The 21,108-nt window shown below is 42.4% G+C and overlaps 1 protein-coding gene across 3 annotated transcripts in view; it reads right to left on the bottom strand.

Annotated features, from left to right (window-relative positions):
• Positions 1-20,349, bottom strand: part of LOC106560682 (AF4/FMR2 family member 1) — an 89,382-nt gene extending 69,033 nt beyond the window's left edge. Inside the window, exons 1-3 of one of the 3 annotated variants that reach the window (XM_014123796.2) lie at positions 20,108-20,349; positions 11,825-11,942; positions 8,240-9,103 (exon numbers count right to left, since the gene is read on the bottom strand). In XM_014123796.2, the coding sequence (XP_013979271.1) occupies positions 8,240-9,103; positions 11,825-11,942; positions 20,108-20,124 (999 nt within the window). In that variant the 5' untranslated portion in view covers positions 20,125-20,349. Of the gene's footprint in view, positions 1-8,239; positions 9,104-11,824; positions 11,943-12,079; positions 13,289-20,107 lie in introns of those variants that run through there. The other 2 variants (XM_045687933.1, XM_045687927.1) reach the window with 2 other exon arrangements.
• Between the last annotated feature and the right edge of the window lie 759 nt (positions 20,350-21,108).

The raw sequence follows: 21,108 nt of genomic DNA, 5'->3' as shown, positions 1-21,108 counted from the left end.
TTCCACTTCATGATTGTGTCCCACTTGTTGTTGATTCTTCACCAAAAAAATTACAGTTTTATATCTTTATGTTTACAGCCTGAAATGTGGCAAAAGGTTGAAAAGTTCAAGGGTGCCGAATACATTCGCAAGGCACTGTATATTATCAAGTTGATTGCACAGTCATATAGCCCCGGCACCTAAATAAAGCTGAGTGACTCACTCATTCATGGCTTTGGATTCAAATAAATAAGTACAAACATTCTCTGATAGTCTTTAATAAAGAAATGTTTTGGTTATCCTGATCTGGACACCATATACAGTATTATAATAGCCCTGTTAACAGGACAATATACCTTTACCAACACCTCTCTGTATTTTGATACTTTGTGGATGGGGCCTCCCGAGTGGCACAGCGGTCTAAGACACTGCAAAACGCGTTGCTACAGATGCTGGTTTGATACCCGTGCTGGCCACCACCGGGAAACCCATAAGTAATTATTGGCGATCACATCATTGAAAACAATATTTCCCGATATACTGTAGTCCTACTGTAGGTGACATGAGTCTCACTAGTGTTGAGTAATGTGCTGTTAAAAGTGGTGGTCTTATTTATTTGAAGAAGATATTGAAGTTAGAAGCAATATGATTTGAAGCAATAAATAGCCTACCTGCTGTGGTCAACTATTTTAGCACAGTTTCACACAAGCATGGGACTGGTCTTGATAAATGAGATTTTTATTTTCACTGAATCTCCGTTTGGGTATTGGGGAGACTACAATTATACAACTAGGGTGTGGAAATGTTATGCTCTTAGTACTGTAGCCTACTCCCAACCATCACGTTTTACAGCGCCACATTTTCTGCTCTATCCTAACGCAAACCTGAGGGTTTTCATTTTTCTTGGAACAGAAACACCATAATATTAATCAAATTAATTCAGCAAAATGTCTTACAAATCAGTCCCATATACGTATGTTCTTACAAAAAAAGGTTTTAAATTCTGTAGTACAGGAATTATTGAAGGCTATCAAATGCTTCTCAAAGATGCCCTCTGGTGGTCAAACTAGCACTAACTAGCATTAACGGAAACAGTGGCTGACAACTAACATGCCTTAGAATTCTGCGGCACCATTTTAATTTATTTTTTAACCTTTATTTAAGAAAAAAAAGTATTATTTTCAATGACGGCCTAGGAACAGTGGGTTAACTGCCTGTTCAGGGGCAGAACGACAGATTTGTACCTTGTCAGCTCGGGGACTTGAACTTTCGGTTACTCGTCCAACGCTCTAACCACTAGGCTACCCTGCCGCCCCATGCAAGCTATGCTGCAGTACGCTGAAACTTTTAAAGGATGAACCACTGTACATGCGATTTCTGCTATCAGAATACAAAGCTCGCATTGAAAAGATGGGTCTAGAAGCAAAAAGTCACTTTGTGGTCTGATTGTGTTCAGACCTGTCTGGAGGTGGTCAGGGCTGCATTGTGTGCGGATTTCTCTTCAGTCTGGATGCAAATCAGGCTACTAAAAGCTCATACAGTGGGCGACGTCATCAGCACTCCTCCCACAAGTCTCCAGAAAACATGTGTTTTGGGACCGAGAGGCACCTTCTCATTATGTCATTGGAGGAAATACATTCCTTGTGTCTGGGGAACGTGTTCGCTGGCCTCGTAAATGATAGCTAATATTTATAAATATTTTTAGTTAGGCTGAAGTTGTGCTAACTAATTTGCAATTCCTTTAGTGTTGCTTGCTAGATTGCTACGGAGGTTAACTGGCTACAGTAGTTAGCTTCTGCCATCAGCTGTTGTGTTAACATATTTTTCCACTTCCACCGTTTGTTGAATTCAACCTGTCATATGAATATAGTGCGGGAACAGACAATGTGGACACATGTAGACGCATGACGTGTTCAGAATTCCAATATCAGAACTCCATTATCAGAATAAAAAAGCTGCATGAACTGTCAAGTGTAGACAAGGACCAAACTTAAACAAATATTTGGTAGGGCTCAACATTAACACTTGTCCACATCTGGGGGAGAAAAAAAAAAGAAGTCTGACAGGAGTATAGATTTAAGTTGTCCGAATGGCGTAATTTAAAAAAAATATTTATTATGATAATAAATCACAATATCAAACAATTACGCCAATCAGAACTGGATCAGAGGCCAACATTGGTATAATATTCAAATATTTTTTCCCATGTAGCATGCATACATATAAAATGCCTACAGACTCATGTCCAAACCGATGCAGACATGGACGTCCCAGAAAATATAGCCAAACTTTAATAATACTGTTACACTGAAAAAAAAATATAAATGCAATAGGCAACAATTTCAAAGATGTTATTCATCTTGTTGTTCAGTAATTTAAATAAATTCAATAGGCCCTAATCTATGGATTTCACATGAATGAGAACACAGATGTGCATCTGTTTGTCAAAGATACCTAAAAAAATTTTTTTTTAAAATAAAGTAGGGGCGTGGATCAGGAAACCAGTCAGTATCTAGTGTGACCACCATTTGCCTCATACAACATGGCACATCTTCACACAGAGTTGATCAGGCTGTTGATTGTGGCCTGTGTAATGTTGTCCCACTCATATTCAATGGCGGGAACCGGAACATGTCGTACACGTTGATCTAGAGCCTCCAAAACATGCTCAATGGGTGACATGTCTGGTAAGCATGGAAGAACTGGGACATTTTCAGCTTCCAGGAATTGTGTACAGATCCTTGCAACATGGGGCCGTGCATTATAATGCTGAAACATGAGGTGATGGCGGCAGATGAATGGCACGACAATGGGCCATTCTCGTCATGATATTTATGCATTCAAATTGCCATCGATAAAATGCAATTGTATTCGCTGCCCATACTATAACCCCACCGCCACCATGGGCACTCTGTTCACAAAGTTGACATCAGCAAACCGCACGCTCACACAACGCCATACACGTGGTCTGAGGTTGTGAGGCCGGTTAGACGTATTGACAAATTCTGTAAAACGTCATTGGAGGCGGATTATGGAGAAATCAATTATCTGGCAAGAGCTCTGGTGGGCATTCCTGCAGTCAGCATGCTAATTGCACGCTCCATCGACATTTGCAGCATTGTGTTGTGTGACAACTGCACATTTATTTTATTGTCCCCAGCACAAGGTGCACCTGTGTAATGATCATGCTGTATAATCAGCTTCTTGATATGCCACACCTGTCAGGTGGATGGATTATCTTGACAAAGGCAAAAATGCTCACTAACGGATGTAAACCAATTTGTACACAAAATTTGAGAGAAATAACATTTTTGTGCTTATGCAACATTTCTGATATCTTTTATTTCAGCTCATGAAGTATGGGACCATGCTGCGTTTATATTTTTTACAGTGTATATAAACCCCCCATGCATTGGTTGTGCCCCCCACTCCTTTACACATAAGTGAGTAAATTGCGGAAGTACTTTTAATTAAACTGCCTCCACGTACAGTATTATATAGAGCCATTAGTGCATGGAACGCCGTTCCATCTCATATTGCTCTAATAAACAGCAAACCTGGTTGGGAAAAAAATAAAAATAAAAAACAGATGAAGCAGATAAATAGGGGGGAGCACAACGCCTCCCCCCTATTTGACCTAGATAGTTTGTGTGTATGTATTGATATGTAGGCTACGTGTGCCTTTAAAAAAAAAATGCATTTAGTTCTGTCCTTGTCTATTAATGTTCTGTATTATGTCATGTTGCATGTTTAGTGTGGATCTTAGGAAGAGTAGCTGCTGCTTTTGCAACAGCTAATGGAGATCCTAATAAAATACATCGACCAGACTTTTAAATTTTACCTTTATTTAACTATTTTACCTTTATTTTACTAGTCCAACTCTAACTATTAGGCTACCTGCCGCCCCATTACAGCTCCCATTGTCCCAAATGGCACCATATTCCCTATATAGTGCACTACTTTTAACCAGGGCCCTATGGCCCGCTGGTCAAAAGTAGTGCTCCATGTAGGGGGCGGGGAGCAATTTGGGACACATCCCAAGTCCCAACCTAGAACAGCAGAACTGACAAACCAGACAAGACTTCTCCTTTCCCCTTCTCACCTCAGACTACTGCACCATAGCCTAAGTAGTGGTTAATGCCTAACAACTAAAGTACTCCATCAAAATATAGCTGTTTATAAACTGCCCGGATACGCTACTTCCTTCCAACAGCCTCAGAATGCAAAATAGTGTGATATACATTCAAGACTTGGCAGCTTTTTTCCTCAGGGTTCTGTGTTTCAGATCCCTTGCTGTAGGGAGGACTGAGTGGAGTGTTGCTGCTGGGCTCTGAGGCAGCAAAGGTCACTATAGCTGCCTGCCATACATACGCATGTGTGCGCATGCACACACACAGCACTAAGAGTGGAGGTGTGGGGTGGCATTCGGCAGGAGGAGGGTATGGCTTTTCTCTCTGTTTCTCTCTGCTAGGAACAATACAATTCTACAACACTACAATGCAGCAAACACAGCCAGGACAGGAGAGCCACTTATTACTTAATCAACCAGTGCTGACTAAGTCATTAGCCTAATTTAGACCCTGACTCTTTATAAACACAGTGACACACAGAAGGCTCAAAGGAGAACTGTGTGGGCTCACTGGCTGCTGCTGCTCTGAGACAGGACAACACTACCTGAGGCTAGGTGAAGAGAAAGAGTGTGGTGGCCCAACGAGTGTGTATGTAGCAGCCTTTGGTAGAGTATCAGCCAGATCCAATTCACTCCTTTCCCCATACCCCTTGGGCTAACCCTTCAATGTTTGCAGATCTGATGGGTCTGGATAGTAGCTTTAACAATGCATAAAATAAAGCTCCACCACAGCAGACAGAGCAGTTAAAATCTAGAAACCCCCAGAAAGGGGAGGATCAGAGCTTGTTATGAGCATGTTGTTACAGAGCATTCCTCTAGAGCACTGTAACTCTCAACACCACACACCCATCTTTCCAAACCCCATACAACTGTACAATCTTCCACCACACACAGTAACCAATGCTGGAGACTTAGTTTGGGTAGCCTACAATGGCATTGACCGTTTCAAAACAGGAACCAGAGGGGTATCCTATGAATCAGGTTTGAGAAGTTAACAAGGTAACTTCGGTCATTCGAATGTGGCTCACTTTTTAGTCAGGTCAATTTATATGGCAACAAATCCTTCAGAACTAACCTGCTCCTGGGCAGGCTAACCCTGGGCTGATTTTGTCACTAATGAAAATGTAGCACGGACTTGCCCATGGATTGATGTTTCAGCATTGTCTCAATGAAGAGTTGGGCGTTCAAATAGCCAAAATACATGCAAACGCAGTTACAAGCCTGCTGGAGTTAGCGGCAGGCGGATGAGCAATACCTAGCTTGCGTCGTAGGATACCCCTCTGGACTGGATAACAACAAACATCAACATAACACCACAATATTGCATTCCTTATGTGTAGCAGCCAGGTAGTCAAGCTACTTTGAGCATTGCGGTTCAATATTGAATTATTGGCTTACGGCATGCCTATACAACTGTCTAGACAGAGGAATCCGCCGGTGTGACTAAATTTCAATCCATTTACCTTATATTTGGCCAGTGCCTACAGAACAGCTTCCACAACTATGTTGTATTACTACTGACTGATTGTCTTCTCTTTTAGTGTGTTAACAGGCGTGGGCGTTTCGCTGAAGTGCAATGACAGACAAACATTTCTCGGTGCATCCTTACTTTAGCCTAGTCACTGTCCCCGAAAGACTTCCCTGACTTTCCCCACTAGTCAAAGAGTAGCCATTAGTTGAAGTAATGGCCACCATGTCTGCTACAGATCCAAAACATAACTATGTTTAGTCCTGGCTTTACTTTTGAATAAGTACTTTATTTAAACAGCAAACATTTCCTGAGCATACTGAAGATTGTGACAGTTCACTAGCAGGCATTTATTTAGTTTAGTAGGTCTGAGGAAACTTATTGAACCAAAAAGTTCCTCCCAGTACCTTCACTCTAAGGTCCTGGGTATATCTGAGCAGCCCATGCAAAGAAATGTGAGAGATTGTGAATTATTAACATTACAGTTCTGTATGGTCAAGGCAAGGCATGGACAGCAGGGTAGAGCAGAATGCTTCATGTAGCCAGGGAGGGAGAGGGCAGGCAGCTTCAAGCTTGATAAAGACAGAAACGCCAATGAAACCCCAGAGTGAACACCAAACATCTCAACATTACCCGATACCCACTCTCCAGGACATTCACTATGGATTCAAATCAAAGTAACATCAGGGTTGCATGTGTTCAGCAGGACAGAATGTTGTGGAACGTTCAGATATAAATATATTATCTACAAGTTCAGATGTACATCTCTGACATTGACTAGGCGAGTCCTCTGACATGTCAGCACTATTTGTGGCGTTTCTATGTGGACCCTTCAGTTTGTTGAGTGAGGGTTATGAGTCACTGCACAGCTATCCTGTGCTGGATTAGCCCCCGCAGTGGGTGAAAACACCAGCCTGCCTATTCAGCACTGCTGGGTTTGTGTCCACATGTGCAAGGGACAGCAGGAACTCCAACAATGAGCAGAGCAGGGCTGCTGCAGGTGCAGCCTGGGCTGTGGGGAGGGAGGGTGAGGGCAGGGGATAGGCCACATTCCTAATAATAGAGGCTTTTTAAAAAATGTTATTGTGGACATCCTTGCAGAGGTATGGTTAATACAACTATGAGCTAACTGTCTGCTCTCAGAAGCTTTCTGTCCTCTGCTCTCTGGATGGGGTAGTGGGGAAAGTTTAAGCTCTTAGTGTGAAAACAACCTGAGGGTTCCGATGAAGGCCCGAAACATCAAGCTTTTAATAGTCGTTTAAATACAATAATGTTTAACAGAAAGCGAGTGCTTCACCTTTTCAATTATTATAAAAAATGTTGGTTGCACCTCAACTCGCCCTTTTTAAGGGAAATATAATATATTCTGATCTGCAAGTACGATGAGGGACTTGAGGTGCTTGAGTGGGGGAATTTGAAAGTGTAACAATCCTGGCAAATAAATGAATGCCAAAATAAATGCATTGGATTACTTTGGTTAGGCCTACAAAAACACAGTACCCTATTAGCATAAGAGAATAACTAACAAGGTTAATTATGTAAACATTCACACAGAGAAATTGTCACCCGCAATTTTCATTTGAGACTATTCTAACAACCATAATTACAGGAGACAGATGTGCATTAACTGATGTTACAGGACAGATGCTTTTCCTTTTGCCGTCCTCCCATAGGTACACAGGCAGGATGAGGTCTCCTCTCCAAGTCCCATCAAAGCCAATTATGGAAATATTCACCCAGAGAGAATAGGACTATACTAGAGCATGCAAATGGATTGACGACAATGGGTTGTTCTGCTTGACTAGCACTGGGTTTTTGTTAATAACCTACATGCAATCTTTGCCTGAACGCATTGGCCATGTGTGAATACCCATATTGCGTTCAAAATAATAGGCTGATTAGGTGTGTGAATTTCTTAAAAATGTAGTACACTTTAAAATGCCAGGATGTCATTTAGGCTTTTCATTTAGTAGAATTTGCTGAACACTATTGAGGAAGATAAGCATCTTTACAGACCCACATTTGACAACAGCTGATAATCAGATAAGAGGACAGGGGTAAGTAGTAGGCAAGACAGATTTAGGATAGTAGGCAAGAGATTTTAAAACCACAGACAGCTGCCAACTTCATCCAAAATCAATCTATAGTTTTAAGATGACTGGAGTTTGTCAAATATTTAAGTTGCTAACGTCACAGTGCTACTTTCCAATTCAAAACAAGGCAGCAAAAAGTTCTCTATTAACCAGCAACTAAGAAATAGGACTGGTTCATGTTCATTTTAGGGTATGTTCAAGGTTTGTTGCATTGATGTTACGTAATGTTTATTTTTTTTGCCACTGTATCTAAAGTGTGCCAACTTATTTTAATCTAACGTCCAGTGTGTCTGGTACTAACTGATATTTCTCACACAGTTTAGGCCATGGGTACTCAACTCTTACCCTACGAGGTCCGGAGCCTGCTGGTTTTCTGTTCTACCTGATAACTAATTGTGCACACCTGAGTCCCAGATCTAAATCAGTCTCTGATTAGAGGGGAACAATAAACAATAAAAGCAATTTAACTGGCTTCGAGGTACAGAATTGAGTTTGAGGGGTATAGGCTATTCAAAATAAGGAACCACACACACACAACCATGGTTAAAAACAAAACAGTGTGCTGCTTACCTCTATAGACTGGAATGGAATCTTCCGTTTGGAAATGCTGGGCTTGGTGCTTTTCAAGTCTGGTAAAGGTTCATGATAAGACTGTCCATGGAAGCCTTCAGGAGAGGGCTTGAGGTCCGGAGACTCGCTGGTCACCTGGTCCTGGCCGTCCATGGGCCGGACATAGGCTGTGGGCTTCTGGGGCATGACCAGGTTTGGTTTAGAGGCCAGTGGTAGAGGGAATGTCTGAGAGGGCAGGGTTGTTGCTCCCTCGATTGCCAGAAGCGGGATGTCTCTCTGGGGGTCATCCAGAGGGGACCCCTCCATTGGGACAGGGGATTCAGGGTGCAGGAGGGAGGCCGGGTGCCTCTCGGGGTGCAGGGGGGACCCTTGGTGCCTGTCGGGGATGTCTCGGGGCTCAGAGTCGCTGGGGTCACTGGAATGTAGGGGGGATAGGGGCTCAGCTGGGGGGGACAGGGTGGAGAGGACCGGAGTAAGACTGGCACACTCCCTCAGGTCTGGCCAGGGGCAGGGTTCAGATTTCCTCTGGAGGGAATCAGGGCTGGCCTGGCCTTGACTGAGACCCAGTGAGGACTGGGTGTGGGAGGAGGGACCAGGGAGCCTCTTCAGAGGCTGAGAAGTTTGGCTGCTAATGGAGGGACCACCACTACCACTCTGGCCTGCCCCGTGCAGAGGAGTGTTCTGGAATGGAGGCTTCACTCTGTCTTGGCTGCGAGATGGCCGCCTATATGTTGTGGTGACGTGAGATGGAGGGTCATTAGAGAAGCTACTGTCCAAACACAGATGAGGGTTGGGGTTTTTCACATCTTCATAACTACCCAGCATCCTCTGTATACGGCTGGAAAGCTCATCTCCTTTGTTTGTCTGAAACAGAAAATACAATTTTAGGTTCTGCAGACAATGTTGGGACAATTGATTATAACAGGGTTCAGATCTGCAATGGTTGTTGTTAGCCTGGAAAATGAATGATAGAGAGTAAGACGAGAATAACAATAGCATCTTGTTACACGCTCTTTCTTGTTGTAGAAGTCGACCCTAAACTGCTAACGCGTACTTAGTATCGCTAGTCCAGGCCTACCTTTTAACTAAACCGAGAGCAACATGCAGTGAGGGTGTGTCGTGGACGAATCAGAATTAGTTGGGTAACATAGATAATTAAGATGTTTTATTAGTATAATATGCTTATGTGAGATACTTGTCATTAGAAAGTGTCCTTTGACTCTGGAATGTTTCAGTTACACATTTCCCTTAGCTGGGGCTCAGACACTTGGGGCCCAGAGAGGGGAAGAGGTCAGACTTGTCTTTTACTTGTCTCTGTTGCTCTGCAGAATATCAGCAAGAGAGGACAGAATGAAATAGTCTTCATATGTGAATGTCTCTTTACCTATGCTTAAACCATGTGAAGGGATGGCGTGAGTACTGGGGAACCAATGACTTGTCTCCACAATGTCTGTGAGCAAGTCACACCCTCCTTTTCCTTATTGTGGGGAGGTTTATGGCAGTGTCTGGGACCATGGTCTCTTAGATCTCACACGTATCCTGTGATAATATATGGCCTAGAGGCTCACTCCCTCCAGTGAGCCTGTCCAGGAGTGGGGTCAAGAGGGGGTTTGCTTGAGATGGGAGTATCTAGAGTTGACAATTGATATATGCCATTGGATGAAATGGTGTTTTCGTTCTATACCGTACCTGGGAGGGACAGTTCTAAGGAGACCAGATACTGGGCTATACCATTAATCCTGTTGACATAGCAGTTACTGTCTGATGTGTTTTATTGATATCTGTCATACAAAACGTAACCTTTGTGAACTGTTACTAAGTATCTGTGGTTTGTCAATGTATGTTGAAGGGGCTGTATCGTTGCTATAAAAGATCCCTGAGCCATTCTGCAATCACCTCATTAAATGATTCATTCGAGAGAATGCATTATTGGGGGTCAAGAACTTTTGCAAAAGTATCTTAAGTATTAAAGATGTAGTTTAACTCGGACTAGTGTGTTTTGTAACTCCTCATTTGGTAATGCGGAAATTAGCCACCACAGGTGATATAGTAGTTCACAAATAAAACAAGCATGTCAGTTTAGGTGAGGTTTTCTGATAAACATTTATGTATCTAAATGTACTGTTGCCCTTTGAGTCTCTGTGTATGTATCGCCCAAAATATCGGCTGACTATTTACGGCAACCAACCAATGTGACCTTACAAAGTGGTAGACTAGACAAAGTTCTCTCTGTGACAGTAGCTAGCTTACCCCCTGGGGTTGGATTCCATGAATGAGCTCACTAGTCACACCAAACAAAATCCTCAGAAAAGGGCAATGTTGGGTTGAGGCGGAAGGATGTGTCCTAATTTGCCACCCTTCTCCCAAATCGTACACTTGCCTCAGGGGGGAGCGTGCTATGCCACTGCTTATAAGTATAAGAAATCTAAGATGTGTCAAATAAATTATATCCAACGCCCTTTGTGTACACATTTGCCAATACTGTATACCCCAGTATAGGATAGAAACGTTATGACAGTCTGGATACCACCCAACCCTACTTTCAGCTGAGAGGAGTGGAACCCGGTGTGGGCGTCTGCTGCATTAGCCCAGCTGTGACAAGAACCGACGAGTTATGCGTTCAGAGATGCCATACCGCACACCACTGTTATTTGCCCGTTATTTGGCCAGCCTGTTAGCTTGCATGATTCTTGCCATTCTCCTTCGACCTCTCATCAACAAGCTGTTTTCGCCTAAAGGACTGCCGCGGACTGCATGTTTTTTTGGTTGTCGCAACATTCTCGATAAACCCTATAAACTGTCCCGCGTCAAAAGTGCAGAAGGCAGGCCCTTTCTGAGATACTGGTACCCCTGACACCGGCGATCATACCACGCCCCACATTGTTTAGGTCACTCGTTTTGCCCATTCTAGTGTTCAATGGAACAGTAATTGAATGCCTCAATGACAGTCTGCCTGCTTTATATAACAAGCCACGGCAACATGACTCAATGTCAGTAGGAGTGAACTATAAACTGGCCACCATGTCCAAGCTCTAAGACAACTCCATCAGACCCAATAAGACGGCACCGTGGTTTGAAATGGTTCTGAACACATGAGTCGCCCGTTTCAGCTGCAAACTTCCTGGACATGTTATTTGATGGATCTATTTATTCTGGAGCCGCCCATAGCAGCAGGCCTGTGCAGTAGACCGGAGCTCTAGAGTTGTTCTCAAGAAAACATCTCTAATGTCTGAGCTACAGTTCTTTGATGACCCATCGTGGAAAGCTTAAAAGCTCATGAACACGCACGTGTTGCTCTACGAAGCTCACAAGCCACACAGAACTCATTAGAATGCAAGTGCTTTCCTACATAGAATATCATAAGGAAGAATTGCATTGTGATATTTCCTGAACTTTGTTATAGCTACCAGACACACACATCAAACACTTAAACAGATCACAGACATGAGGGTTAAGTGCCTTGCTCATGGGCAAATTGGCAGATTTTTTTTACTTAATTTTTTTTGTTGAATTATACTATTATACCTTTATTTCAACAAGGAACATAACAATATAGGCCTAGAGGTAAACAGGAACCAAACTCACCTTGTAGGGTACCCCAAAGAGGGGAATGTCCTCCTGGTAGAACTCCTTCTCATGGAGGGCTTCCTGGTTCCGCCTCTCCCACTCTCGGATGCGAAGGAGATTCCTCTCTTCATTGTAGCTGCAGTGAATCAGACAGACAGGACGTAAAATCAGCGGCACTGTTTACTCATGGGCCGAATCATAACTTGAAATTTGTACGCAAGTCTGAATTTCTGTAGACATCAATATGATTTACACAGATGTCTAAGTACACACCTAGCCAATCTATGTGCAGTACTGTCCAGGGGGATGTCATCATGTGTGCCCATCATAACTGGAGATGGGTGTAATGTGGGTTTGTGTACCCATCATATCTGGAGACAGGTGTAATGGGGGATGTGTGCTTATATCGGAAACAGGTGTAATTATATACAAACACAGTCCTATGGGGTTGCCATCACATTTGTTCCAAACACTACAGCTGGACTGGGACACTGCCAGAAAACATGTAAAATGGATAACATCAACTTATTTTACTGGGGGAAAATAGGCTTTTAAAATCAGTTTGGTGACAGTAAGACGGTTGAGCGTGGTTAATTATAATTCCTAAAACCAGGTCTCAAGCATGGATTACACTAGAGGCCCATGCGATTTCCAGAGTTGGGTATGGCTGCCTTTTCCTGTTACGCTCCTTGCCTATGGAATAGCCTGCAGACTAAACTTAAACTTGTGACTCTTGTCCCCCTTGCCCATTTTAAAAATTAATTGGAGGATTTTTCTTTTTGTATTGCTTGTAACTGCTTCAGGTAATGCAAGTTCTAGTGCTGTTAGGGGAATAACCTGTGTAACTGTAACCATCTGCTGCTGTATTTTTGTGTCCTCTGTGATAGTTTTGTTTGTCTTGTGTAGTTTCTTAATCATTGTACCTGAACTGTATGTGTAAACATGTATACGCAGGGCCCAGCTGTAAAAGAGACCTTGGTCTCAGTCTGTGTTCCTTGTTGAAATAAAGGTATAATAATATAATTCGGATGGAGAACTGGCTGTAGCTTCAATGAATTTTTTTTTCTTCAAGTTTTTAAAAAATTCTGCCGATTTGCCCATGAGCAAGGCACTTAACCCTCATTTGCTCCAGGGGTGCCGTACTACTGTGGATGACATTGTAAAACAACACATTTCACTGCACCTATCCGGTGTATCCGACAATAAAACATGACAACATTTTACTGCCAACAACAAGACAAGTCAGGTGGCCTAGTTAAAGACAATTTTCAGCACAGTTGATCATGAATCACTGAGACTGGTCAAAGGACCAAGCCAGCCAGCACAGAAAGTTAGAGAAACTACTCAGGTTCTCTTTCTAAACAGCACAATTTTGCTTAGTCTTCATTTACAACTTGCCACTGAATTGCTGGAACAAGTTTCATAACCCTAGCAGACCTTCATAATCCTATCCAACCAAAGAAAGTGATTCAAACTAATTATCCTAGATATGGTAGTCGGAGTTAAGCCTGCACAGTAGAGTTGAATGTGTCTACAGCAGCACCGGGGAGTCCAAAGGAGCCATAGTCTTCACAGTTCTTCATTGTAAAGGGTTTAAGAACAAAATCGTATTTACAATGACGGCCAAACCCGGACGACACTGGGCCAATTGTACACCGCCCTATGGGACTCCCAATCACAGCCGGTTGTGATTCAGCCTGGAATCGAACCAGGGTCCGTAGTGATGCCTCCAGCACTGAGAAGCAGTGCCTTAGACCGCTGCGCCACTCGGGAGCCCACAGTTGCCATACCAGGTGGTGATGCAACTGGTCAGGAGGCTCTCAATGGCACATCTTTTCAGTCTTTTGAGGGGGGGAAAGGAGTTGTCGTGCCCTTTTCACGACTGTCTTGGTGTGTTTGGACCATGATAGTTTGTTGGTGATGTGGACACCAAGGAACTTGAACCTGCTCCACTACAGCCCCGTCGATGTGAATGGGGGATTGTTCGGCCCTCCTTTCCCTGAAGTCCACGATCAGCTCCTTCTTCTTGCTCACTTTGAGGGAGAGGTTGTTGTCCTGGAACCACACGGCCAGGTCTCTGACCTCCTCCCTATAGGCCGTCTCATCGTTGTCAGTGATCAGGCCTACCACTTGTGTCATCAGAAAACTTAATGGTGTTGGAGTTGTGCTTGGCCACGCAGTTGTGGGTGAACAGGGAGTACAGGGCAGGGACTAAGCACGCACCCCTGAGGGGGCCCCGTGTTAAGGAACAGTGTGGCAGATGTGTTGTTGCTTACCCTTACTACCTGGGGGCGGCCCGTCAGGATCCAGTTGCAGAGGGAGGTGTTTAGTCTTTATGGGCACTATGGTGTTAAATGCTGAGCTGTAGTCAATGACCAGAATTCTCACACAGGTGTTCCTTTTTTCCAGGTGGGAAAGGCCCGTGTAGAGTGAGATTGAGATAACGTCTTCTGTGAAATCTTTTAGGGTGGAATGCAAAATGGAGTGGGTCTAGGGTTTCTGATAAGGATGCACAATATATCGGGTAGCATATCGGAATCGGCCAATATTAGCTATTAACCTGTTGGGGATAGGGGGCAGTATTTGCACGGCCGGATAAAAAACGTACCCGATTTGATCTGGTTACTACTCCTGCCCAGTAACTAGAATATGCATATAATTAGTAGATTTGGATAGAAAACACTCTAAAGTTTCTAAAACTGTTTGAATGGTGTCTGTGAGTATAACAGAACTCATATGGCAGTCAAAACCCTGAGACAAATCCTAACAAATGGAAATCTGATGTGTGGAATCACTTCAAACCTTTGCCATTGAAACACACAGGGACTTATTAATCATTTAGCACTTCCTAAGGCTTCCACTAGATGTCAACAGTCTTTACAAAGTGGTTTGAGTCTTCTATGGTAGAAACTGACCCAGAGAGAGGCTTGGGAAGTTGGTCACAGGGGGAGGGCCATTACTACTATGACGCGGGCGCCCATGGGAACCCTTTTGTTCCGAAACGTTTAGTAAGACAATGCAATCGTCCGCCTTGAATATTATTGAAGCTCTGGTTGAAAAAGGCCCTAAAGATTTATGTTATACAACGTTTGAACGAACGTAAATATATATTTTTTTGCACATTCGTGACGACAAGTCCTGCGAGCTTCAGTACATTATGAGTAGCCTTCGGAATGCGCTAACAAGAAGGAACTATTGGGACATAAATTATTAACTTTTTCGAACAAAACTACATTTGTTGTGGACCTGGGATTCCTGGAATTGCCTTCTGATGAAGATAATCAAAGGTAAGGGAATATTTACAATAGTATTTTTGATTTTAGATGGTTCCAAGACGGCGCTAACATGTATCGCCTAGCCTATTTTTCTGAGCATACCATGTCGTTTATTGCAAAGTGTGATTTCCCAGTAAAGTTATTTTTAAATCTGGCAATGCGGTTGCATTCACGAGATGTTAATCTATAATTCTTTGAATGACAATATTCAATTTTAACAATGTTTTCGAATAGTAATTTTGTAAATTGTAGCGCCGATTCACCGGAAGCATTTGAGGGAAAATATTTTCTGAACGTCACGCGCCGATGTAAAATGCTGTTTTTATATATAAATATGAACTTTATCGAACAATGCATGTATTGTGTAACATGATGTCCTAGGAGTGTCATCTGATGAAGATTGTCAAAGGTTAGTGCTGCATTTAGCTGTGTTTTGGGTATTTGTGATGCATCTAGTTGCTTTGAAAATGGCAGTGTGATTTTCTTTGGCAGGGTACTCTCCTAACATAATCTAATATTTTGCTTTTGCTGTAAAGCCTTTTTGAAATCGGACAACATGGTTCGATTCAGGAGAAGTGCATCTATAAAATGGTGTAAAAGTCATATGTTTGAGAAATTGAAGTTATAGCATTTATGAGGTTTTGTATTTCGCGCGACGCGATTCCACTGGCTGTTGACTAGGGTGGGACGCAAGCGTTCGTTCCCAGACAGGTTAATGCCAACATTGGCCCGATGTCTAGTTTAACGCCGATGTGCAAAACCGAAGTCAAAGCTGACGTGCATACGTATTAAAAGTAAGTAGATGACGTAATGACGCCATGAAAAATACAACACTACACAGAACAAAAGCAGAAAAATACTATGCTACTTGCTAAGGGCGTCACGACGATGTCAGCCCCATGAGCATGCTGATTCTGACAGGACAGTGGGACAACGACGATTTCGTAAAGCCGTAACGCATGCTCAAGAATGTGCTGGTTCTCATACTGCTGCTGCCCTTTCAATGGCATTTGAGAACATGTTCGAAACATGTACACACTCCTCGCGCCATTCGAACAACTGACTTGAGAAATAAGCTAATCAACTGCGTCTGCAGCAGACGTGATACCCTCTGTCATGGTTTTGGGATGGAGATGCAAAATGGCAGTCGTGCCAACATATCTCATCAGCAACCTGGTGGAACGGAATTTGTGGATCTGAGGCTCTTTCCCCTGTTTCCTCCATCATCAGCCACCTCAGAGCGCAACTGGTCCTTGTTTGGGAACACACACCAAAGCACGCAACAGGCTGACCAAAAATTGGTGGACATCCGGGCAAATTTGAGCCTGACAACAAGCCATCCTCAACAAGGTTGGAAAGTGACAGTGAAGATGAAGCCTCAGGGTCTGATGTTCAAAAGGTTGACATTGAGGTCCAGGGAGAAGACATGGAAGCCTGAGAGGAAGACAACCAAAGCTTTAGTTTCTAGACTATCATTTTACAGATGTATGTTGAAAACGTTTTGGGAGATGCAATGGATCATTGGGGATCATTCAATATTCCCTTTTGTTGTTCAGTGAAATCATCCTATGTGAAGAGTCAACTCATTTAAATAAAGTTCAATTCATAACAATATTTTTTTTTCTATTGGAAGGATTTAATCATTTGCAATTTTGTCTACTTATGATAAGGTAAAAGGTTTATGTTTCTATGTCCATTTGATATGGTAACTATATCCAATGCAAAAAGCATCTACATTCAAATGGTATTACTACTAATTTGCATTAATATTAATTTGCATATATTGCCATTAATGGCGATATATTCCCATTAATTCACACGGAAAGTTTCCACCTCTGAATATTCCCCAAAATGTGCAACCCTAGTAACAATTATTCAAATGTATTGAAAAACTTCAAAATAAATAGTTGACGGTATTGAAAGATCACTCCGTGGCTTTTTCCAAATACCCCGGTATATGGTACAGTGCCTTCAGAAAGTATTCATACCCTTTGACTATTCACACCCTACATTTTGTTGTATTACAGCCCAAATACAAAAAACAAGATTTTTTTTTCTTCTCACCCATAATGACAGTGAAAACATGTTGATTTTTTTATTGAAATGTTTTGGAAATAGAAAAATATGTAATTTACATAAGTATTCACAGTATACACAAGTATTCACATCCCTGAGTAAATACTTTGGGAGCAATTTAAGCCGTGAGTGTTTCTAGGTAAGTCTCTAAGAGCTATCTACACCTGGATTGTGCAACATTTGCCCAGTATTCTTTTTATTTTATTCTTCAAGCTCTGTCAAATAGGTTGTTGATCATTGTTAGACAACTATTTTCAGGTCTTGCCATAGATTTTTAAGCAGATTTAAGTCAAAACTGTAACTCGGACACTCAGGAACATTCACTGTGTTTTTGGTAAGCAACTCCAGTGTAGATTTGGCCTTGTGTTTTAGATTATTGTCCTGCTGAAAGGTGAATTCATCTCCCACTGTCTGGTGGAAAGCAGTTCTTAGCTCCATTACGTAAATGTTTTATCCTGAAAACTCCCCAGTCCTTAACAATTACAAGCATACCCATAACATGATGCAGCCACCACTGTGGCTGAAAATATGTAGTACTAATTATTACCCTCTTCACTCCATCTCAACTTACATCTCTGCTCCCTGTCATACACGAGGAAGGCACATGAAAACACTAGGCAGAGGACTAGCTGGGTCATTCCTGAGAGCTAGGCCTACTTCTACAGCCATCCAACCCATAGATGGATGGCTATAGATTTTATGTGTAGTTCCTGGCTTTTCAGACGGGATGCAAGAATGAGCCTAAAGTTACAAAAATGTAGGCCTATAGCACAACATTGCACAAGACCAATGTCTGCATGACATCAGTAAAATGCAAACTGCATACTAGCTTAGGCCTACAGGCAGAACTTTCGCAGGCGTCTGGAAAGAAATTCCTTCAAACCACAAAAGTGGGATGATGGCAGGCTTTTAGCTTTATAGGAGGCACAAGGCTTTCTGTAACAGCAGCATACCAGCCTCCATTAAAGAGAAGGGCTGTGAGATGAGTGGAGCAGGGACACATACCTTCCCCTGCAATGGAGAAAGGTCAACATGTGGGTTACCCTGTATCATTAGGCTACTCAGAACTCACAGACTAATATAGATTGGAGGTGGTGAAAAGATTTTCAGGCACTGATGGTAAACACAATGGAAGTGAAATCCAAAACTGTATTAATTGGCTATGTCATAGCTAATTTCTAAAGATAAATATTGGCATATTACGAGCAAAAAATATTTGTATCTGCTATATGACAAGTTATTCAGTGGGTGATGAGGATTTCAGATAAAAAGTGGGGGGGCCAAAAACATAAATTGCCCCCCTAATCTAAAAGTGGTAGCGGCACAGCCTGTCCTATGGCTCAGCTCTCACACACACACCAGCTCCTGACTAATCAAATCGGACTGAATCGTCGTTCAAAATAAAAGTGTATCGTTCCAGCATCGTGTCAGAGCCCATGTATCTAGATGTGTATTGAATCATGCTTGTAAGGAGAGATGCACATCCCTACACTATACCAATTTTGCCATCCTTCTTAGTATTGTGGCAAGGAAACAAAACATGAATCTGATTTAACTTTTTAGGAAAACAGTCCTAATGTTGGAAACAAACATGTCATCCACAGTCACATTTATTTATTTCCCAAACTATATCACACAATATTGTACATACAGGAGGACTTTCCTGCTTCATGTTTTCGTTTTTGTCATGGAAAAACATTGATACTGGTATGTCACAGCCCAAACTAGTAGGCTAGTTATCTTGGGCTACACACCTTTAGGTTTAGCTTCATGAGCAGACATCAGCTGGCTAAAATAGTTTCTTCCAGTAGACAGGTCTAATGCCAAAGCAGTAGACCAATTTAACTTTCATGAACACAAACAGGGATGTACTTCTGTGAATATTATTAACTCCTGTTTTGAGGTCAGTGTTGTGACACTGAGTGACAGAGCCTCGCTTGTTATTCATCTCAAACCTGATATTCAAAGTTGCTGATTATCTTCAAAGATTGCTAGAAACGTACAATTAACGGGCACAATGTTAACTTGCATTCCTTCCTTTCCCTGAGTTTGGGGCAATGGGCTTTATTGGAAAACAAACCGGTTGGGAAAATGTTTTCAATTGAGGCCGTTGTAAAAGGCTGTTCATGCGCAGGAGGCGTAGCTAACTAGTCGCCATCTTCAATCTCCTGGTTAGCAAGTTTGATTGAATGTAGCTACACTAGTTTTTCTGTAAAACGTTTTACTACGGTTAACGGTACCTAGCTATTAGCTAATATCAGGTTAATCCACAACAGTTAGCTAAAGTAGTTAGCTATTACAGCATGCGAACTGCTAGATACAGTAAGAGTTAGCTAGGCATCGATTTATCTAACCAATTATTTCCATCTGACACTTACTACGAGTGTGAGCTAGCTGTCTAACTAGCAACTACATTCATGTGAAACAGTTAGCTCGTTTAAACTCACAGGACCACACGTTAAATTACATAACGTAGCTAGCTAACGTTAATGGGCAGTTATTCTACTAAACAGTGTTATCCAAAATAGTTGTTAGTAAACTACACTTAATTGAAATACGATGGGATGTTTTGAAGTTAACGTTAGCCGATAAGGCTGGGAGCTAACTAACGTTAGCTACCTAACGTTAGTTATATAAACACACACTGATGTCGTCGATTAACTGGTTCGAAGTGGCACAAGCTTGCTAACTACAACACACTACACAGCTGTGGTGAGCAGTAATTCCAGGTGATTCCACCAAAAACGGTATGGTAGCGCAGTTTTATTACGTTAAACTGATAACTTTTACAACAAGCCTCTAGCTACATCCAAACGTAAATATCAAAGTAACATGCCAAAATTCAACTTTTAGACTAGCTGCTCTTCTTAGTGTGCGCGCGGTGCTGTTTAAATTGATTGACCTAGCTTGCTAGTTCGTAGACTAGCTAACATTATCGTTGTCTGCTTACCTTGAGCGAGCTGCCATGGTGCTCCTCAAAAACTAAATTTCAAGTTGCTTGCCATGTGTTTCTGACAATCCGTGATTGGATAACCTTCTCTTGATTACATTGTTTACCAGTCAAATACCATTGTATTCTTTAAATAACTGTCAATAATGTGTTATTTGATCGTTATCTGCTAACAGCGACCGCTGTGAAGCAAGCAAGAATAACTATGTACTTCCGGGTCACGGATTATTCTTTGGGAATTTGGTTGGCGGATCGCATCCTACTTTTAGGTGCATACAGCGCCACCTACTGTACTGGCGTGTGAGACCAATCATGCCCTACCTACATTATATTTTAGATACAATAATGCAAAATTGGGGAAAATTCAAATTACCCTACCACCTACTAGCCCTCTCAACAACAACAAAAAACACCACCCATCCACTATTTAACCCTACCTAGTCCTACTCCAGACCAACGGTCTGAGAGGACATATCACTACCACTCAACACCCCCTGCAGCTGTTTTATTTTAGCAATCCCAAGTACTTCTCTGCCGCTTCCACCACAACCTCTGTTTTCTGTCTTTCCATCCATTTCTGCAGTACAACTGACAACCATGGCTATAAATGCTAAAAAATTAAAAAAATAACACCTTACTGAAGCACATTTTCTTCCCATCACCCTCTCTTGATCTCTGCCTACTCACAGGAATCCTCTAAGGATCCTTCACTCTGTAGCCATCTTCCTCTACCACTCTCTTCACTGCTTCGGCATATGACACTCTCTGTACTACTCTAACCCTGGCAACCTCAATCTGCCTTTCTCTCACCGGACACCTCCGATCTCCAGCCTCATTATCACCCCCACAACTAACACACACAACTTTCTCCACTGATATAACTCCTTTCAACTGCACCCTGCTCTGGAGAGCAAAGCACAATTATTGTCCCTAATCTCATAATCCGCAGCGCCCTCTCCCTCTGAGCGGAGGAAACACACTCTGAGTTACCTTCACCAACA

This window comes from Salmo salar, chromosome ssa01 (assembly GCF_905237065.1).
Source record: "Salmo salar chromosome ssa01, Ssal_v3.1, whole genome shotgun sequence".
NCBI lineage: Eukaryota > Metazoa > Chordata > Actinopteri > Salmoniformes > Salmonidae > Salmo > Salmo salar.
This window is presented reverse-complemented; position numbering and strand designations above follow the sequence as displayed.